Source organism: Mobula hypostoma, chromosome 2, assembly GCF_963921235.1.
Source record: "Mobula hypostoma chromosome 2, sMobHyp1.1, whole genome shotgun sequence".
Lineage (NCBI taxonomy): Eukaryota > Metazoa > Chordata > Chondrichthyes > Myliobatiformes > Myliobatidae > Mobula > Mobula hypostoma.
The window spans coordinates 43,556,950-43,574,654 of NC_086098.1; the positions used below are offsets into that span (position 1 = coordinate 43,556,950).

A 17,705-nucleotide genomic window follows, 5' to 3' on the forward strand; every position below is an offset into this window, starting at 1 on the left:
TAGTACTTAAGTTCTTCAGAACTAGCAGCACCTCACGGAGTTGCAGTACAATTACTTCACTGGCATTTTCTTGAGTTGTGGAAAATCACTGTAGTTTACCCTGGTCATATAAAATCAGGACAAGTTCGATTTAGTTAATAACCATCCAGTCTCCTCTCAATCAATGACAAAATGAAGTGAAGTATCATCAAAAATGCATTCAAGTGACACTTATTTCTCACTGATGCCCAGTCTGGATTTTGTCAGGATCGCTTTGTTCTGGACCTTTCACAACTTTGGTCCAGACACCAGATGAAGTATGAGTAATCGCCCTGGACCACAGTGCTGTGAGTGGCATCAAGGAAATCTGGTAAAACTGAAGTCAATGAGCCTCAAAGAAAATAAAACACTCCAGTGCTAGAAGGTGCACCTCTCACAAAGGGAGATGTCAGCAGCTGTTGGGGGTTAATCATCCCAGCCTCAGGAAATTACTGCAGGAGTCCCCCGGAATGACAAATGACTGTCCTTCCATCAATGAGGAAGCTCACAGATGATTGCACAGAGTTCAGTTTCATTCCTAACTCTTCAGGCACATAACATTCGCATCATCTAAGTGCTAGCTAACAGCATTGAGGTGTCAGGAGGTGAGTCACTTGCCACAGGATACTCATCCTCTGATATGCTCTTGTAATCATGTACAACAGAAGAAAATCTAACTACCTACCCTTGACATTCAACAATGTTATCATAAATCATAAGCTCATTTGGACCAGCCACATAAATACCACGGCTTCAAGAATGGGTCAGAAGCTGTACTGAAGTCAGGACTGTGATGGTGTACTCTCCAATTGTCTGGGTGAGTGCAGTGCCAAAAACCTCACCAACACCCAGGATTGATCCCAAAAATGAAAATTAAATGAATTATGAAATGAACCTCAGTCTCTAAGTTCTAAGAAAGATTCAGTTTAAATCATCTGTTTCTAAATTTTCCAAGACTTTTTAAAATCTTTTTGAAATGATTCTACTCTTCTTGGTTTAGAGGTCAGCAATGATTATTAAATTTGAGCACACATACTATGTTTTTATTACTATTCCTTTGCTTCCCACTAATTTTATTTTTTAAAAATCTTTCTTAGTCCAAATTAACATGCATAACAGAATATTTTTCTAGGATCTAAATACCATCGCCTGGTGTCCACCAGTCAGTGGGCCATTTGTTCAAGTTGGCAGAATGCATTGGATTGCCACACATCCGTGGCACAATGCCTTTCCAGGAGACTACCTGTCCAGCTGCATTACTTGGCTCTATAAGTACTTCCTATTCTACTATATACCATGGGATATATTGACAGAGTCCCCAATGGCTGTATTTCTATTAAATATTATTCCATGTGCTGAATAAATTTGAGAATAACTTTTATGAATACAAATAAAAATGATAGGCTAGAAATTTCTCTGGTCAACGATTAACCAGGTTTTTGAGGGGAACAATAACAACTTGGAGTGAGTGTGCTGATACAGTCACTTTAACACCCAGGCAGTGGGGAAATCACATGAATTAATATGGAGGAGCGGTTACTAAGTGCAATAATGTAGCAGTTCAACCACAAAACAATCAATGGGATTATAGTGCAGCAACCTCAAGAAAGCAGGCATCAGAGCAATGAAAGGTCCTGCTTGAGAAATGACGGAGGGCTGAGGGACACTTAAACACGAGGAAATCTGCAGATGCTGGAAATTCAAGCAACGCACATCAAAGTTGCTGGTGAATGCAGCAGGCCAGGCAGCATCTCTAGGAAGAGGTACAGTCGACGTTTCAGGCCGAGGCCCTTCGTCAGGACTAACTGAAAGAAGAGCTAGTAAGAGATTTGAAAGTGGGAGGGGGAGGGGGAGATCCGAAATGATAGGAGAAGACAGGAGGGGGAGGGATGGAGCCAAGAGCTGGACAGGTGATTGGCAAAAGGGATATGAGAGTATCATGGGGCAGGAGGCCGAGGGAGAAAGAAAAGGGGGAGGGGGGAAAACCCAGAGGATGGGCAAGGGCTATAGTCAGAGGGACAGAGGGAGAAAAAGGAGAGAGAGAGAGAAAGAATGTGTGTATATAAATAAATAACGGATGGGGTATGAGGGGGAGGTGGGGCATTAGTGGAAATTAGAGAAGTCAATGTTCATGCCATCAGGTTGGAGGCTACCCAGACGGAATATAAGGTGTTGCTCCTCCAACCTGAGTGTGGCTTCACCTTTACAGTAGAGGAGGCCGTGGATAGACATATCAGAATGGGAATGGGACGTGGAATTAAAATGTGTGGCCACCATTCAGGGACTTACACTTCCTCCCTTACCACCATTCAGGGCCCCAGACAGTCCTTCCAGGTGAGGCGACACTTCACCTGTGAGTCGGCTGGGGTGATATACAGCGTCCGGTGCTCCCGATGTGGCCTTCTATATATTGGCGAGACTCGACGCAGACTGGGAGATCATTTCGCTGAACACCTACGCTCTGTCCGCCAGAGAAAGCAGGATCTCCCAGTGGCCACACATTTTATTTCCACGTCCCATTCCCATTCTGATATGTTTATCCACGGCCTCCTCTACTGTAAAGATGAAGCCACACTCAGGTTGGAGGAACACCACCTTATATTCCGTCTGGGTAGCCTCCAACCTGATGGCATGAACATTGATTTCTCAAACTTCTGCTAATGCCCCACCTTCCCCTCGTACTCCATCCGTTATTTATTTATATACACACATTCTTTCTCTCTCTCTCTCTCCTTTTTCTCCCTCTGTCCCTCTGACTATACCCCTTGCCCATCCTCTGTTTTTTCCCCCCCTCCCCCTTTTCCTTCTCTCTGGGCCTCCTGTCCCATGATCCTCTCGTATCCCTTTTGCCTATCACCTGTCCAGCTCTTGGCTCCATCCCTCCCCCTCCTGTCTTCTCCTATCATTTTGGATCTCCCCATCCCCCTCCCACTTTTAAATCTCTTACTAGCTCTTCTTTCAGTTAGTCCTGACGAAGGGTCTCGGCCCGAAATGTCGATTGTACCTCTTCCTAGAGATGCTGCTTGGCCTGCTGCGTTCACCAGCAACTTTGATGTGTGTTGCCTGAGAGACACTTAATTGGATCTAATGTCTGCAACACCTTCCAGAAGTATATTTTGCCACAGGTCTAAAGCAAATCACTGCTGGCTAAAACTGCTCAGGTCACAGTAAGACCCCTAAAGATATCAAACTCAATGAAATCTGTTAAGGATGGTTAGAAATATCATAACTATGAAAAAAGCAAGACTTGCATTTATTGCTTTCATGATTCCAAGATGTTAAAAAAAATTGTGCATCAATGTAGTACCCATGAAGAGTTGTCACTGTAGTAATGTTGAGAATACACCATAACTATTCCATTTTCTGCAACTCATGAATATTATGGAATACTTTCCACTTGCAGCATCGACAATAGCCATGAAGCTCAGCACTGGCAAAGATGGCATCCAGCTTGATTAGTGTCCTACCAGCCACCAAAACCTTCCCTCCACCACCTGCACACAGTGGTTGTAGTATGTAGCATCTACAAAGAGTGCTGCAGTTTCTTGCCCAAGGTACCCTGGAAGCACCTCCAAAACCTGTGACCTTTACCATCAAGGAGGACAAGTACAGCAGGTGCATAGACACACCACCACCTGCTAGTTCCCCTGTGAGTCACTCACTATTCTGACTTGGAAATGTATATCACCACTTCATCATCAAATCCAGGATCTCTCTCCCCAAAAGCACTGTGGATCACTATTAGCTAAAATTTAACTGGACCAAGCTAAAAGCAGGCATATCCCTCAAATGAGTAAAATATTTTTGTATAAGAATAAAATTATTGAAAGTGACTTTTACAAATGTATTTTTCAGCCTGCAATTTGAATCTTCAAAGAGAAGTACTCCAATTTTTTTAATTTCACTAACTGGTACGTAACTTGAGTACTGTTGGGGGGGACAGCTTACCCAGGGGAAGCGACAGTGGCCGTGCCTCCGGCACAGAGTCCGGCCTTGTAGTTCAGAAGGGTAGGGAAAGGAAGAGGAGGGCAGTTGTGATAGGGGACTCGATAGTAAGGGGGTCAGATAGGCGATTCTGTGGACGCAGTCCAGAGACCCGGATGGTAGTTTGCCTCCCTGGTGCCAGGGTCCGGGATATTTCTGATTGTGTTCAAGATATCCTGAAGTAGGAGGGTGAGGAGCCAGAGGTCGTGGTACATATAGGTACCAATGACATAGGTAGGAAAAGGGAGGAGGTCCTGAAAGGAGAATATAGGGAGCTAGGAAGGGAGTTGAGAAATAGGACTGCAAAGGTAGTAATCTCGGGATTACTGCCTGTGCCATGCGACAGTGAGAGTAGGAATGCGATGAGGTGGAGGATAAATGCGTGGCTGAGGGATTGGAGCAGGAGGCAGGGATTCAAGTTTTTGGATCATTGGGACCTCTTTTGGCGCAGGCGTGACCTGTACAAAAAGGACGGCTTACACTTGAATCTTAGGGGGACCAATATCCTGGCAGGGAGATTAGCGAGGGCTACTGAGGTGACTTTAAACTAGAATAGTTGGGGGGTGGGAATCAAATTAAAGAGGCTAGGCGAGAAGAGGTTAGTTCACAACAGGGGGATGGGAACCAGTGCAGAGAGACAGAGGGGTGTAAAGTGAGGGTAGAAGCAAAAAGTAGTAAGGAGAAAAGTAAAAGTGGCAGGCCGACAAATCCAGGGCAAGCATCAAAAAGGGTCACTTTTCAACATAATTGTATAAGGGCTAAGAGAGTTGTAAAAGAGTGCCTGAAGGCTTTGTGTGTCAATGCAAGGAGCATTTGTAACAAGGTGGATGAATTGAAAGTGCAGATTGTTATTAATGAATATGATATAGTTGGGATCACGGAGACATGGCTCCAGGGTGACCAAGGATGGGAGCTCAACGTTCAAGGATATTCAATATTCAGGAGGGATAGACATGAAGGAAGGGGAGGTGGGGTGGCGTTGCTGGTTAAAGGAGAGATTAACGCAATAGAAAGGAAGGACATAAGCCGGGAAGATGTGGAATCGATATGGGTAGAGTTGCGTAACACTAAGGGGCAGAAAACGCTGGTGGGAGTTGTGTACAGGCCGCCTAACAGTAGTAGTGAGGTCGGAGATGGTATTAAACAGGAAATTAGAAATGTATGCAATAAAGGAACAGCAGTTATAATGGGTGACTTCAATCTACATGTAGATTGGGTGAACCAAATTGGTAAAGGTGCTGAGGAAGAGGATTTCTTGGAATGTATGAGGGATGGTTTTTTGAACCAACATGTCAAGGAACCAACTAGAGAGCAGGCTATTCTAGACTGGGTTTTGAGCAATGAGGAAGGGTTAATTAGCAATCTTGTCATGAGAGGCCCCTTGGGTAAGAGTGACCATAATATGGTGGAATTCTTCATTGAGATGGAGAGTGAGATAGTTAATTCAGAAACAAAGGTTCTGAACTTAAAGAGGGGTAACTTTGAAGGTATGAGACGTGAATTAGCTAAGATAGACTGGCAAATGACACTTAAAGGATTGACGGTGGATATGCAATGGCAAGCATTTAAGGATTGCATGGATGAACTACAACAATTGTTCATCCCAGTTTGGCAAAAGAATAAATCAAGGAAGGTAGTGCACCCGTGGCTGACAAGAGAAATTAGGGATAGTATCAATTCCAAAGAAGAAGCATACAAATTAGCCAGAAAAAGTGGCTCACCTGAGGACTGGGAGAAATTCAGAGTTCAGCAGAGGAGGGCAAAGGGCTTAATTAGGAAGGGGAAAAAAGATTATGAGAGAAAACTGGCAGGGAACATAAAAACTGACTGTAAAAGCTTTTATAGATATGTAAAAAGGAAAAGACTGGTAAAGACAAATGTAGGTCCCCTGCAGACAGAAACAGGTGAATTGATTATGGGGAGCAAGGACATGGCAGACCAATTGAATAATTACTTTGGTTTTGTCTTCACTAAGGAGGACATAAATAATCTTCCAGAAATAGTAGGGGACAGAGGGTCCAGTGAGATGGAGGAACTGAGCGAAATACATGTTAGTCGGGAAGTGGTGTTGGGTAAATTGAAGGGATTAAAGGCAGATAAATCCCCAGGGCCAGATGGTCTGCATCCCAGAGTGCTTAAGGAAGTAGCCCAAGAAATAGTGGATGCATTAGTGATAATTTTTCAAAACTCTTTAGATTCTGGACTAGTTCCTGAGGATTGGAGGGTGGCTAATGTAACCCCACTTTTTAAAAAAAGGAGGGAGAGAGAAACCGGGGAATTATAGACCGGTTAGCCTAACGTCGGTGGTGGGGAAACTGCTGGAGTCAGTTATCAAAGATGTGATAACAGCACATTTGGAAAGCGGTGAAATCATCGGACAAAGTCAGCATGGATTTGTGAAAGGAAAATCATGTCTGACGAATCTCATAGAATTTTTTGAGGATGTAACTAGTAGAGTGGATAGGGGAGAACCAGTGGATGTGGTATATTTGGATTTTCAAAAGGCTTTTGACAAGGTCCCACACAGGAGATTAGTGTGCAAACTTAAAGCACACGGTATTGGGGGTAAGGTATTGATGTGGATAGAGAATTGGTTAGCAGACAGGAAGCAAAGAGTGGGAATAAATGGGACCTTTTCAGAATGGCAGGCAGTGACTAGTGGGGTACTGCAAGGCTCAGTGCTGGGACCTCAGTTGTTTACAATATATATTAATGACTTAGATGAGGGAATTAAATGCAGCATCTCCAAGTTTGCGGATGACACGAAGCTGGACGGCAGTGTTAGCTGTGAGGAGGATGTTAAGAGGATGCAGGGTGACTTGGATAGGTTGGGTGAGTGGGCAAACTCATGGCAGATGCAATTTAATGTGGATAAATGTGAAGTTATCCACTTTGGTGGCAAAAATAGAAAAACAGATTATTATCTGAATGGTGGCCGATTAGGAAAAGGGGAGGTGCAACGAGACCTGGGTGTCATTATACACCAGCCATTGAAAGTGGGCATGCAGGTACAGCAGGCGGTGAAAAAGGCGAATGGTATGCTGGCATTTATAGCGAGAGGATTCGAGTACAGGAGCAGGGAGGTACTACTGCAGTTGTACAAGGCCTTGGTGAGACCACGCCTGGAGTATTGTGTGCAGTTTTGGTCCCCTAATCTGAGGAAAGACATTCTTGCCATAGAGGGAGTACAAAGAAGGTTCACCAGATTGATTCCTGGGATGGCAGGACATTCATATGAAGAAAGACTGGATGAACTGGGCTTGTACTCGTTGGAATTTAGAAGATTGAGGGGGTATCTGATTGAAACATATAAAATTCTAAAGGGATTGGACAGGCTAGATGCAGGAAGATTGTTGCCGATGTTGGGGAAGTCCAGAACGAGGGGTCACAGTTTGAGGATAAAGGGGAAGCCTTTTAAAACCGAGATTAGGAAAAACTTCTTCACACAGAGAGTGGTGAATCTGTGGAATTCTCTGCCACAGGAAACAATTGAGGCCAGTTCATTGGCTATATTTAAGAGGGAGTTAGATATGGCCTTTGTGGCTACGAGGATCAGGGGGTATGGAGGGAAGGCTGGTGCAGGGTTCTGAGTTGGATGATCAGCCATGATCATAATAAATGGCGGTGCAGGCTCGAAGGGCCGGATGGCCTACTCCTGCACCTATTTTCTATGTTTCTATGTTTCTAGGTAACAAAAAGTGACAGCAGTTTTTTTTACAATACAAAAAATTGCAACCTTCTGTATGTATTATTTTCTTTTAAAACAGCTTCATAACTTCTGCAAACAACCATGTCAAAATTTGCTTAACTTATTTTTTGGTCAATTGTATAGAGGTTAAAATTGGAAAAGCTATTTAGATTTCTTCTTTTCTGAAAGAGAGGAAGGTCTCTTAAAAACAAGAAATGAAACATTTCATTATCTATAACAATAGTAGCAGATATGACAGTAGTGTTAGAAAATAACAGTAGTATCTTCAGTTTTGAATGCCATTTGGTTGTTTTTATTGTTTGTACTACCTGTTTTTTTCTCTCTGTACATTGGGTGTTTGACTGTGTTCTCTTTTCAATGGGATTTTTGTGTCTGCTTGTAAGGAGATGAATCTCAAGGCTGTAAAATGTATACATACTTTGAACAATATGTGGAGTGATAATGACAAACACAAAAATGTAAATTGCAAATTAAGTTGTTATAAGCTTATGAGATACATTATATGTTCATACTTACTAACAGTTTTATCTTATGTGAATTGAATATATGCTTCACATCCTTCATTTTGTGTTTTGTCAAGTTGTAAAATATGTTTTAAAGGTTACATGCTCATTGTGCTTAAACTCCGATTAAGTGAAATCTCCTCACATTGATTTTAAAGACATTTTCATGAAAACCTTCTCTTTAATTTTCAGTCTGACTAAAGCCTGGGGGGTTGGCTCAAGTGTTTTTCAGATTTCAAATTGCTCAGTCAGAATCTGAGTCGCTTGGTTGCATGGAACTCAACAATACATGTACAACAATGAACTAAGAATAAAAAGTAATTTCATAGATATTACAACTGTAATAAGTAGTTCTGATGGGAAATTGAGAAATATTTAGGGGTAATAATGATTTTAAGGCCCTGGTAAAATGAACACAATTACATCGATCTAAATTTTTTTCATATTATTTTTCAAATCAACCAAAGCACCACAACCTAAGAAGATGCAAGAGATTGCAGGTGCTGGAATCTGGAGCAACACACAAAATGCTGGAGGAACTATGCCAGTTAGGCAGCAGCTATGGAAGGTAATGGACAGTTCACGTTTTGAGTTGAGACTTCATTTAGTCCAATCTCAATTCAAAATGTTGACTTTCCATTCTCCTCCATAGATGCTGCCGAACATAACCTCACAGTCTTTCTTCAATATGATCACGGAATATGTTAAAACCAAGTAGTGTGAGTCATTATCCAAGTGTTTGAAACCTTGAAATGCACTAAATACAAAATCACCTTGATAAGAATTGAAACACATAAAAAAGGCACTGGTGATTAGGTGGATCCCAGAGACATTCTCCTGTGTTCAATCATTTTGATATCAGTTTGGTAACACTTTCACCTACAAAACAGAAGAATAAAATTGAGAATAGAAAATGCTAAAAATATGAGCAGGTTAGGTAATATCTGTGGAAAGAGAAACAGGGTGAACTGTTCAGATTAGATCCACATTGTCCGAACTGGGAAAGAGGAAAAGAAACAAGTTAAGAGCGGAGAGGATGGAGCAGGGAGGATGGATATGCCAAAATGGAATATGATGTTACTGGGGTAGTTGAGATGCTTTAATGTTTATGGAGCAAACAGATAAATTAATTAAGGTGACAGAAGAAGATAAGACAGGCAAAAGGACATATTAAAGCTGTGAAATTCAGGTCAGAGCTGTTGCTGAGATCTGAAACTATTAAGGGAAAATGTCGGAAATCCCCAGCACACCAGAAGTGTTTGTGTGTGTGTGTGTGTGTGTGTGTGTGGAGAGAGGACATTTTAATCAAAGTTACGGATGAATAGCCTTACAGTAGAACTGGCCCATTATGGTGCAAGGAGAAAAGGGGGTTTATTGTTAAGTCCTGAAGGCTGAAACAAGCTCATCTGTTCCTCAAGCTTACTCTGGCCCTCCTGTTTGAAACAGGGTGGTGGGGTGGGGGCACAGATGATATGTCAGATTAGGAGTGGACATGAAGAATTGGATGTAAATGCTACTGGAAGTTGTAAGCCAGTCCTCGGACTGAGTGGAGATTGATGACAACATTCAGCTACAGAAGAATTTACATTTGATTCCCAAACATTAGGGCAGGACTGAAGCAATATAGCACTGTACAAAGTGCCACATTTCAACAGCAACTTATATTTGTGGAGCATTTTTAATTATGTAAGCTGTACCAAGGTGATTCATAGTAGAATATTCAAAAATATTTGATGCTGTGCATGGGAAGATGGTCACAAGTTTAATCAAAGGCATAGTTTTAAATCGTGTCTCAGCAGTGGAGAGAGAGAGCTGCAGAGGTAGAATCATTTGGGAAGGGAGTTCCAGAGCTTGGCACTTTACCAAATAATGGTGCAGTTGCAAGTGAGGAGGAGATCAAAGCTATGAATAATCAAAATGATAGAACTGAAAGGTTGTGGATATCTTAGATAGCAACAGAAATGGAGGAGATTACATTGGAGTGATAGCCAATTTTATGCAAAGATTTGAAACAAGTGTGAGATTGTGAAATTGAAACATTGCTTAATTAACAATAAATGTACTGTATGTCAGCAAGCACAGAATGATATAGCATGACACAAAGAAATTACATGTGTGTGAGAGTTTACATATATCTTACTGTTGTTCATGGTGAGAATAAAGTTTTTTTTAGAATACATAGTCTGAAGTTGGCTGGAGTCAGATGGTAATAAAAAAAATCAGAAAATAGCAGGCTTAATGATGTTGTGGGTGGGAGGTTTAATGACAGCTCACATTAAGGCCAAGTGGGCACCCTCTTCTCTCCACTTCCCCTCATCCCTTCCCCCACTCTTCCCCTTTCTCCTTCCTCCCCCCCTCGCCCCTCCCTACACCACATTCATAGGCTTGGTTGTTCTATAGATGTTCTTTAACCACTATTTTTTAGGGAGGGAATGTGAGCAAATTCTCATTTTGTTACTGGGAGAAGTTGGTGTAATTTATTTCCTCTGTACCTTAAACAGATTGTTTACTGAATAAATTGATGATGTTTGTTCCTCTGTTTGCTGTCGGTCATACATGCAGCTCCACCTCCAATTCATAGACTGGTAATGTTGGTAAAAGGCATCTGCAGAAGTCTGCAGGAGTTCTCCTATGATATTTATTCACCAACAGACCTCACTAAATGAGGTTGTGTATCTCATGTGAGGCCGACTTTTGTACATTGGCAACTATATCTGGTTCTATTTAAACTTCAATTATATTCTTGAGCCCAAAGTTACTTCCATAACTGCAATTTCATCTGTATAATCTGGTGATTTAATTAGCTACAGTTTATCCATTTAGATTAACCGCTGGGGTCTGTGGAGCCCCAGACCTCCACAGGTCAACTCCCAGCTCTCGGTATAATTCAGGTCTCTCAAAACAACTAGCCCTGTCAGACAAGAAGAAATGTAATATAATTTCAGCATCAAAAATTAGATCAAAAAATCATTTTGCTTATCCTCCAGGGTTCACCAAAATGGCAGCCACTCTCAACTTAATGGAGTATTTTTTTGATCAAATCAATAAAGTTAAACTGGATTTCTTGAGGTGATTATATATATTTCTAAAATAAATATTCAGCCAGCGCGCAATAAATATAAAGATTATTTAATAACACTTGAATGGTGTTTCTCGCCGCTTCTGATGTCCATCAACTGAATCCGAAAAGGAATCGACTTGAAACGTGAACTCTCTTTCTCTCTTTAGTTGCAGCCTGACCCACTGAATGTTTGCATAATGTTCACTTTTTAATAAAGAAGAAAAGGAAAACGAGGGAATTCTACAGTTCATAGAGCTACATGGGTTCAGAATTATGACTGGTCACGTTAGATTTTGGGGATATGTTCCCCCTCCGCTATTTCAATGGCAACATTAATCCATTCAGTTAATTGAAGTAAAAAGCTTCATGATATTAGTAGACTGAAGAACCTAAGAAGCAAGGCTCGACTCAGTAACATCGCCAATGCCATGTTCATACACTTAGAAACAGAGCGGTTTTATGGCTGCACTCGGAAGAATTAAAAATAATTCACAGGCACACACTTAAGTATTTTCCTTCGATCCCTCCAGCTCACGCAGTTGGTTTGGCACTCGCCCGCTATAACGGGGAAGGCGGGAGTCAGTGCCAGGGCACCAGGTGGTTCAGCAGCACTTCAACAATTCCAGCCCTCACACCTCAGTTCGCCTGCCGCGCTAGCAACCACGACAATGGCTATGGACGCAGATGGTGCTTTTTGTGTCTTAGGATTCCTGTGCCTGTTCCCATGCGCAATAGATTGAAATGTGGACCAGCTCTGCTGTGGCCAACATCGGGCACAACTTGCACTTATGTCGCGTGGTTGCACAGATTTTTATGCAACATTTATAATTATTACAGTACTTTTTAAAAGAAGTAATTGAAAGGATGCAATGCCACAATATTCCGGAGTTAGCATACACAGGATGATAAATGGATTATCATAATATACCGCGATTAGCATAACTAATTAATTCAGACCGACTTTCAGTTCATAAACGCGGCGGTGCCGCTCCGGGCAACACAACTTTTCATAATTTGGTGCCAACATTGAATGGATTTCGCCCGGCTCACAGCACAATATAGTACAAGTCGGCTCACTCTGCCGAGCCGACACCTGGATTGTATACCTCTGGTGCCACCTCCGATGATCTGGCATCGCATTGCAATCACAACACTCCATCCAAATGCGGCGTGATGCTCTGTAAGCGCACAGGGCAGGGGTCGCTCCACTTACCTCGAAAGGACACTTTTGCGATGCGGTCGCCTTTCCCCCGGAGGTCGGTGACGGTTTTCAGGTGCACTGTGAGAGCCATGCTGACTCCGGTCAGTGTTGCTCCCGGAGCAGGTGCCGCTGGACTCTGACTCGCTTTCCTCGCTCAGTTACAACACAGTGCTGAGCAGCGGCAGGGAGAACCAGCTCCCGGAGTCTCCTCCCCCGTGTACAACTCACTGTGGATCATCTGTTGTGTTGTTCGGGATCCCTAAATTATTCAGAAGCTTCATTAACAGAGCGGATATCGCTGACATGTTTTAAAGCTGCCCCACGATCGTATTTACAACCATTCTACAGACGTCAGTTCAGTCTATCCAGCTGCTGGGGGCGTAGATATGCGGTGTGGAATTGCTGCAAATACATCTCCAATATACACATCGTGAAAGGGCTTCTTGGTGCATTGGGGGTTAGTGTGGCACAGCATGCATTCTACTTTGGGCCTTTTCCTATCCGGGGAAATAAAGAATTGGCTAAAGCATTGGGCAAATATTTTGCATCCCTCTTCATTGTGGGAGAACTATGACAGCTGAATGAAAACAGAAGGTCTTGTGGCAGCCAAGAAAACTAAAGTAGGTGATGACACTGAAGGAGGACGGTGAAGGAATTGAGAGCACTACGAACAGATCCCCAGATCAAAATGGGGGAAGAGTTAGGTTCTAGAACCTCTCAGCCTGAAATGAAAGTTCAAAGTTAGAGTCATAGAGTCATGGTACATAACAGCACAGAAACAGGCCCTTTGGCCCATCTAGTCCATGCTGAACCATTAATCTGCTTAGTCCCCTCAACCTGCAGCGGGACCATAGCCCTCCGTACTCCTTCCACAATTTCACCACCCGCTGAGTGAAGAAGCTCTCCTCATGTTTCCCTTAAACATTTCACCTTTCATCCATAACCCATGGTCTCACTCAACCTCAGTATAAAAAGCTGTTTGCATATACCCCTCATAATTTTATATACCTCTACTAAATCTCCCCTCAGTCTTCTGTGTTCTAAGGAATAAAGTACTAACCTATTCAGCCATTCCCTATAACTCAGGTCCTCAAGTCCTGACATCATCCTTGTCCATTTTCTTTGCACTCTTTCAATCTTACTTACATCTTTTCTATGGTACGTGAACAAAACTGGACACAATACTCCAAATTAGGCCTCACCAACGTCTTAACTCCTATAGTTGATACAATGGTTTATGAAGGCCAATGTGCCAAAAGCTTTCTTTACAAACCTCTGTACCCTGTGATGCCACTTCCAGGGAATTATGGACTTGTATTCCCAGATCTGTCTGTTCTACCACACTCCTCTGTGCCCTACCACTCTCCATGTAAGACCTATCCTGGTTGCTACTACCAATGTGCAATACCTCACACATGTCTGCATTAAGTTCCATCTGCCATTTCTCAGCCCATTTCACCAGTCAGTCCAAATCCTGCTGGAAGCTTTGAGAGTCTTCCTTGCTATGCACTACACCCCCAATCTTGGTGCCATCCATAAATTTTCTGATCTAGTTTAGCACATTGTCATCCAGATTGTTGATATAGATGACAAACTACAACAGACCCAGCACTGATTCCCTATTTCACACCACTAGTCACAGGCTATCAGACAGAGAGGCAACCATCTCCATCCACTCCCTGGCTTCTTCTGCGAAGCCAATGTCTAATCCAATTTACTACCTCATCTTGAATGCTAAGCAACTGAACTTACTTGACCAAATTTCACAGTGGCACCTCATCAAAGGCCTTGCTGAAGTCCATGTAGACAACATCCACTGCCTTGCCTTCATCAACTTTCCTGGTAACTTTCTTGAAAATCTCTATTATAATGGTTAGAGACAACCTACCACACACAAAGCCATGTTGACTATCCCTAATCAGTCCAAATACTTATATAACTGGTCACTTAGAATACCTTCCAATAACTTTCCCACTACTGATCTCAGGCTCACCAAACCATAATTTTCTGGTTTACCCCTGAACTTTTCTTAAAGAGCAGAACAACATTTCCTATCCTCCAATCCTCTGGTACTTCACCTATTAAATATCTCTGCTAGGGCCCCTGCAATTTCTACACATCTCCCTCAGGGTCCGAGGGAACACTTTGTCAGGCCCGGGGGATTTATCCACCCTAATTTGCTTCTAGACAGCAAGCATCCCCTCCTCTATAAGCTGTATAGGATCCATGCCCTTGCTGCTGCATTGCCTCACATTTATAGACTCTATTCATATCCCAAGTAAATACAGATGCAAAAAATCCTTTTAAGAACTCCCCCATCTCTTTCAGCTCCACGCATAGATAACCACTGTAACCTTACAGAGGACCAATTTTGTCCCTTCATATCCTTTTGCTCTTAATATATCTGCAGAGGAATTTAGGATTCTCCTTCACCTCTCTATTGGAGCAAATTCATGACTTTCCTTTCCTCTTGATTTCCTTCTTAAGTGTTCTCATGCTTTCTTATACTTCTCAAGTACCTCATTTGTTCCTACCTGCCTATACCTGCTATGCACCTCCTTCTTTTTCTTATCCAGGGCCTCAAGATCTCTCAGAAACTAAGGTCCCCTAAACCTGCTATCTTTGCCTTTCATTTCAACAGGAATATACTGCGTAAACTCTGTTCCCTCAAAATTGCCCTTTTGAAGACATCCTACTTGCCAAGTACATCTTTGCCAAAAATAATCTATCCCAATCCACACTTGCCAGATCCTTTCTGATACCATCAAAGTTTGCCTTTCTCCAATTCAGAATCTCAACCTGAAGGACAGACCTATCCTTTTCAGGGGCGGTGTTGAGGTGGTGCTAGCTGGTACAATAGTCTCAGCAGAAATTACAATAGTACTACTACCATAGCACCACCAAGAAAGTAACTGAATTCTCACATACAGATTGCAGCTGCTTTGCTTTCTCTGTATAGTTTTGAATACAGCTTGTTTCTCCAGTTGATCTAGTGAAACAGCGCCCCCAATTACCATAGCACCCACGCAGCAATAAAGTTATAAGCTCTGTCTCTGTGTTGGTCTAAGGTCACATCCACTCTACACTTCTGCTTATTCGTTCGTTGTCAATGTCCTACCGTTGCTGTCCTCAGATTAGTTAAACTGATCTAAGATCACTTAAGGTGGTGATGTCACTCACACTGATTCATGCGAGAGACTGATAGTATACATCCAGGCACAGATCCATGGTCTCGCGAGAGTTATGGATGCCACACACACACACATTGTGCTTTTACAAGCTAGCGTGGGCCTGGCACGTGCATTACTTTGGCTGGCGTGAAAAATGGATCCACTTTTAGTCAGAAAACGACCTCATCCAGAGGAATCAGTGCTGTCTCAGCCTGAGCCTGTCTTAATTGAAAGTGACATGCAGAAAGAATTAAGTGGGGTCAGGGAGGGGTAGCACCTCTGGTGGGGGAACATGTCGCATCCTTTTCAAGGCAGTTAGTCCACCTTTGGTCCCCACCTGGCACTCAGCTCTCACCTGTGGCTCCCCGTAGCTGTTTGCATGCAACAGCGGCCACACCCCGGGCAACGGCTTCGACCAGCCGGCTAAACCAGGTGAGGGTAGCCGACAGGTCTCAAACCCTGGGTGAGATAGGGAGTTGTCTATCCCAGCATGTGAAGACAGACTCTGGTGGATTGAGTGGACGAGACCAATGGAAAGTCCAACAGTTAAGAAAGCAATCTCTGCAAGCGTAGTGGAACGTGTAGAGCATGACATCCACTGCACCTAGTCCCAAAGCCAGCCGTCTCGACTTTTGTCTTGCCAATGGATCCAGATGGGAATTGGGAAGAGAGAGTGAGGCTGACACTACGCAACTCTCACTCACTTAAATCCAAATCAAGTGCTAGTCTCGACACCATCACCACCATCGATGTCATGGATAAACAACACCGTTTCCCAGATGGTAGCAGCTGGAACAGTTTGTGGTTGGGGTGACTCGAGTCGCCAATGATCCTTCAGGCCCTTTTTACACACCTGTCTTTGTAAATGTCCTGATTACTGGGAGGTTCACAACTACAGATGCACTGGGCTGACCACATCACTTTCTGCAGAGTTCTGCGATTGAGGGAATTACAGTTCCAGCCAGTTCAGGCTGCTCTCAATTGTGCCCCTATAGTAAGTCCTTTGGATTTGGGGACTCATACCAAACTTTTTCAACTAACTGAGGTGAAGGAGGCACTGTGGTGTTTTTTTCCACTACACAGCTGGCATGTACAGACCATGTGAGATCCTCGATGATGTGGATGCCGAGGAGCTTAAAGCTGTTCACCCTCTCAACCCCAGATCACTGATGTCAATAAGAGTTAGCCTGTCTCCATTCCTTGCGTAGTTCACAACCAGATCCTTTGTTTTTTTGCGATATTGAGGGAGAAGTTGTTTTCTTGACACCACTGTGTTAGGGTGATGTCTTCTTCTCTGTAAGCTTCCTCATTATCATTCGAGATTAGGCCAATCAGTGTAGTGTCATCAGCAAATTTAATTAGCAGATTGGAGCTGTGTATGGCAACATATTCATGGGTATACAGAGAGTAGAGGAGGGGGTTTAGGACACAGTCCTGAGGGGCACCTGTGTTGAGGGTCAGTGGGGCAGAGGTGAGGGAGCCCACTCTGACCACCTGCTGGTAATCTGACAAGAAGTCCAGGATCCAGCTACACAAGGCACGGTGAAGGCCAAGGTCTCTGACCTTCATGTTGAACTTGGAGGGAATTATGGTGTTGAATGCCGAATTCATTCCGTAATAGGAGGTCTAGTATTGCACTCTCTTTAGCTGGGACTTCTATGATCTGATTAAGGAAATTTTCCTGAACACATTTATCAAGCTTTTTCCCATCCAGCCCTTTTAAAATAGGGGAGTTAGGACTGTGCCTAATCAGTGAGCATGAGCATGAGAAGGGAGCTCTGTTTTCACTTAGATTCACACTCAAGATTAAAAAGGCAGCGTTTCACTATAGTTTTTCAGAGTTACACAGTACTGAATCATTGATCAGGATTCATTAGAAAGGACAAATAAATATAAGGCTGGGAAAGTGGTGCAGACATTGTCGGAGCAGCCATTCTGTGAGTGGATAAACGTTGGAGAGGCTTTGGCTCATCAGGCTTTGGCAAGTTCAGGCTTGGGCAAAGTAAGTATCTGCTGAGTTTCCTTTTTTTCTTTATTCTTCATTCCTTGTCTGTTATGG

The 17,705-nt window shown here is 43.1% G+C and overlaps 1 protein-coding gene across 1 annotated transcript in view; it reads right to left on the bottom strand.

The window, feature by feature from the left end:
- Positions 1-12,619, bottom strand: part of otofa (otoferlin a) — a 379,390-nt gene extending 366,771 nt beyond the window's left edge. Inside the window, exon 1 of the mRNA XM_063071051.1 lies at positions 12,489-12,619. Within this exon, the coding sequence (XP_062927121.1) occupies positions 12,489-12,567 (79 nt within the window). The 5' untranslated portion in view covers positions 12,568-12,619. The remainder of the gene's footprint in view (positions 1-12,488) is intronic.
- Between the last annotated feature and the right edge of the window lie 5,086 nt (positions 12,620-17,705).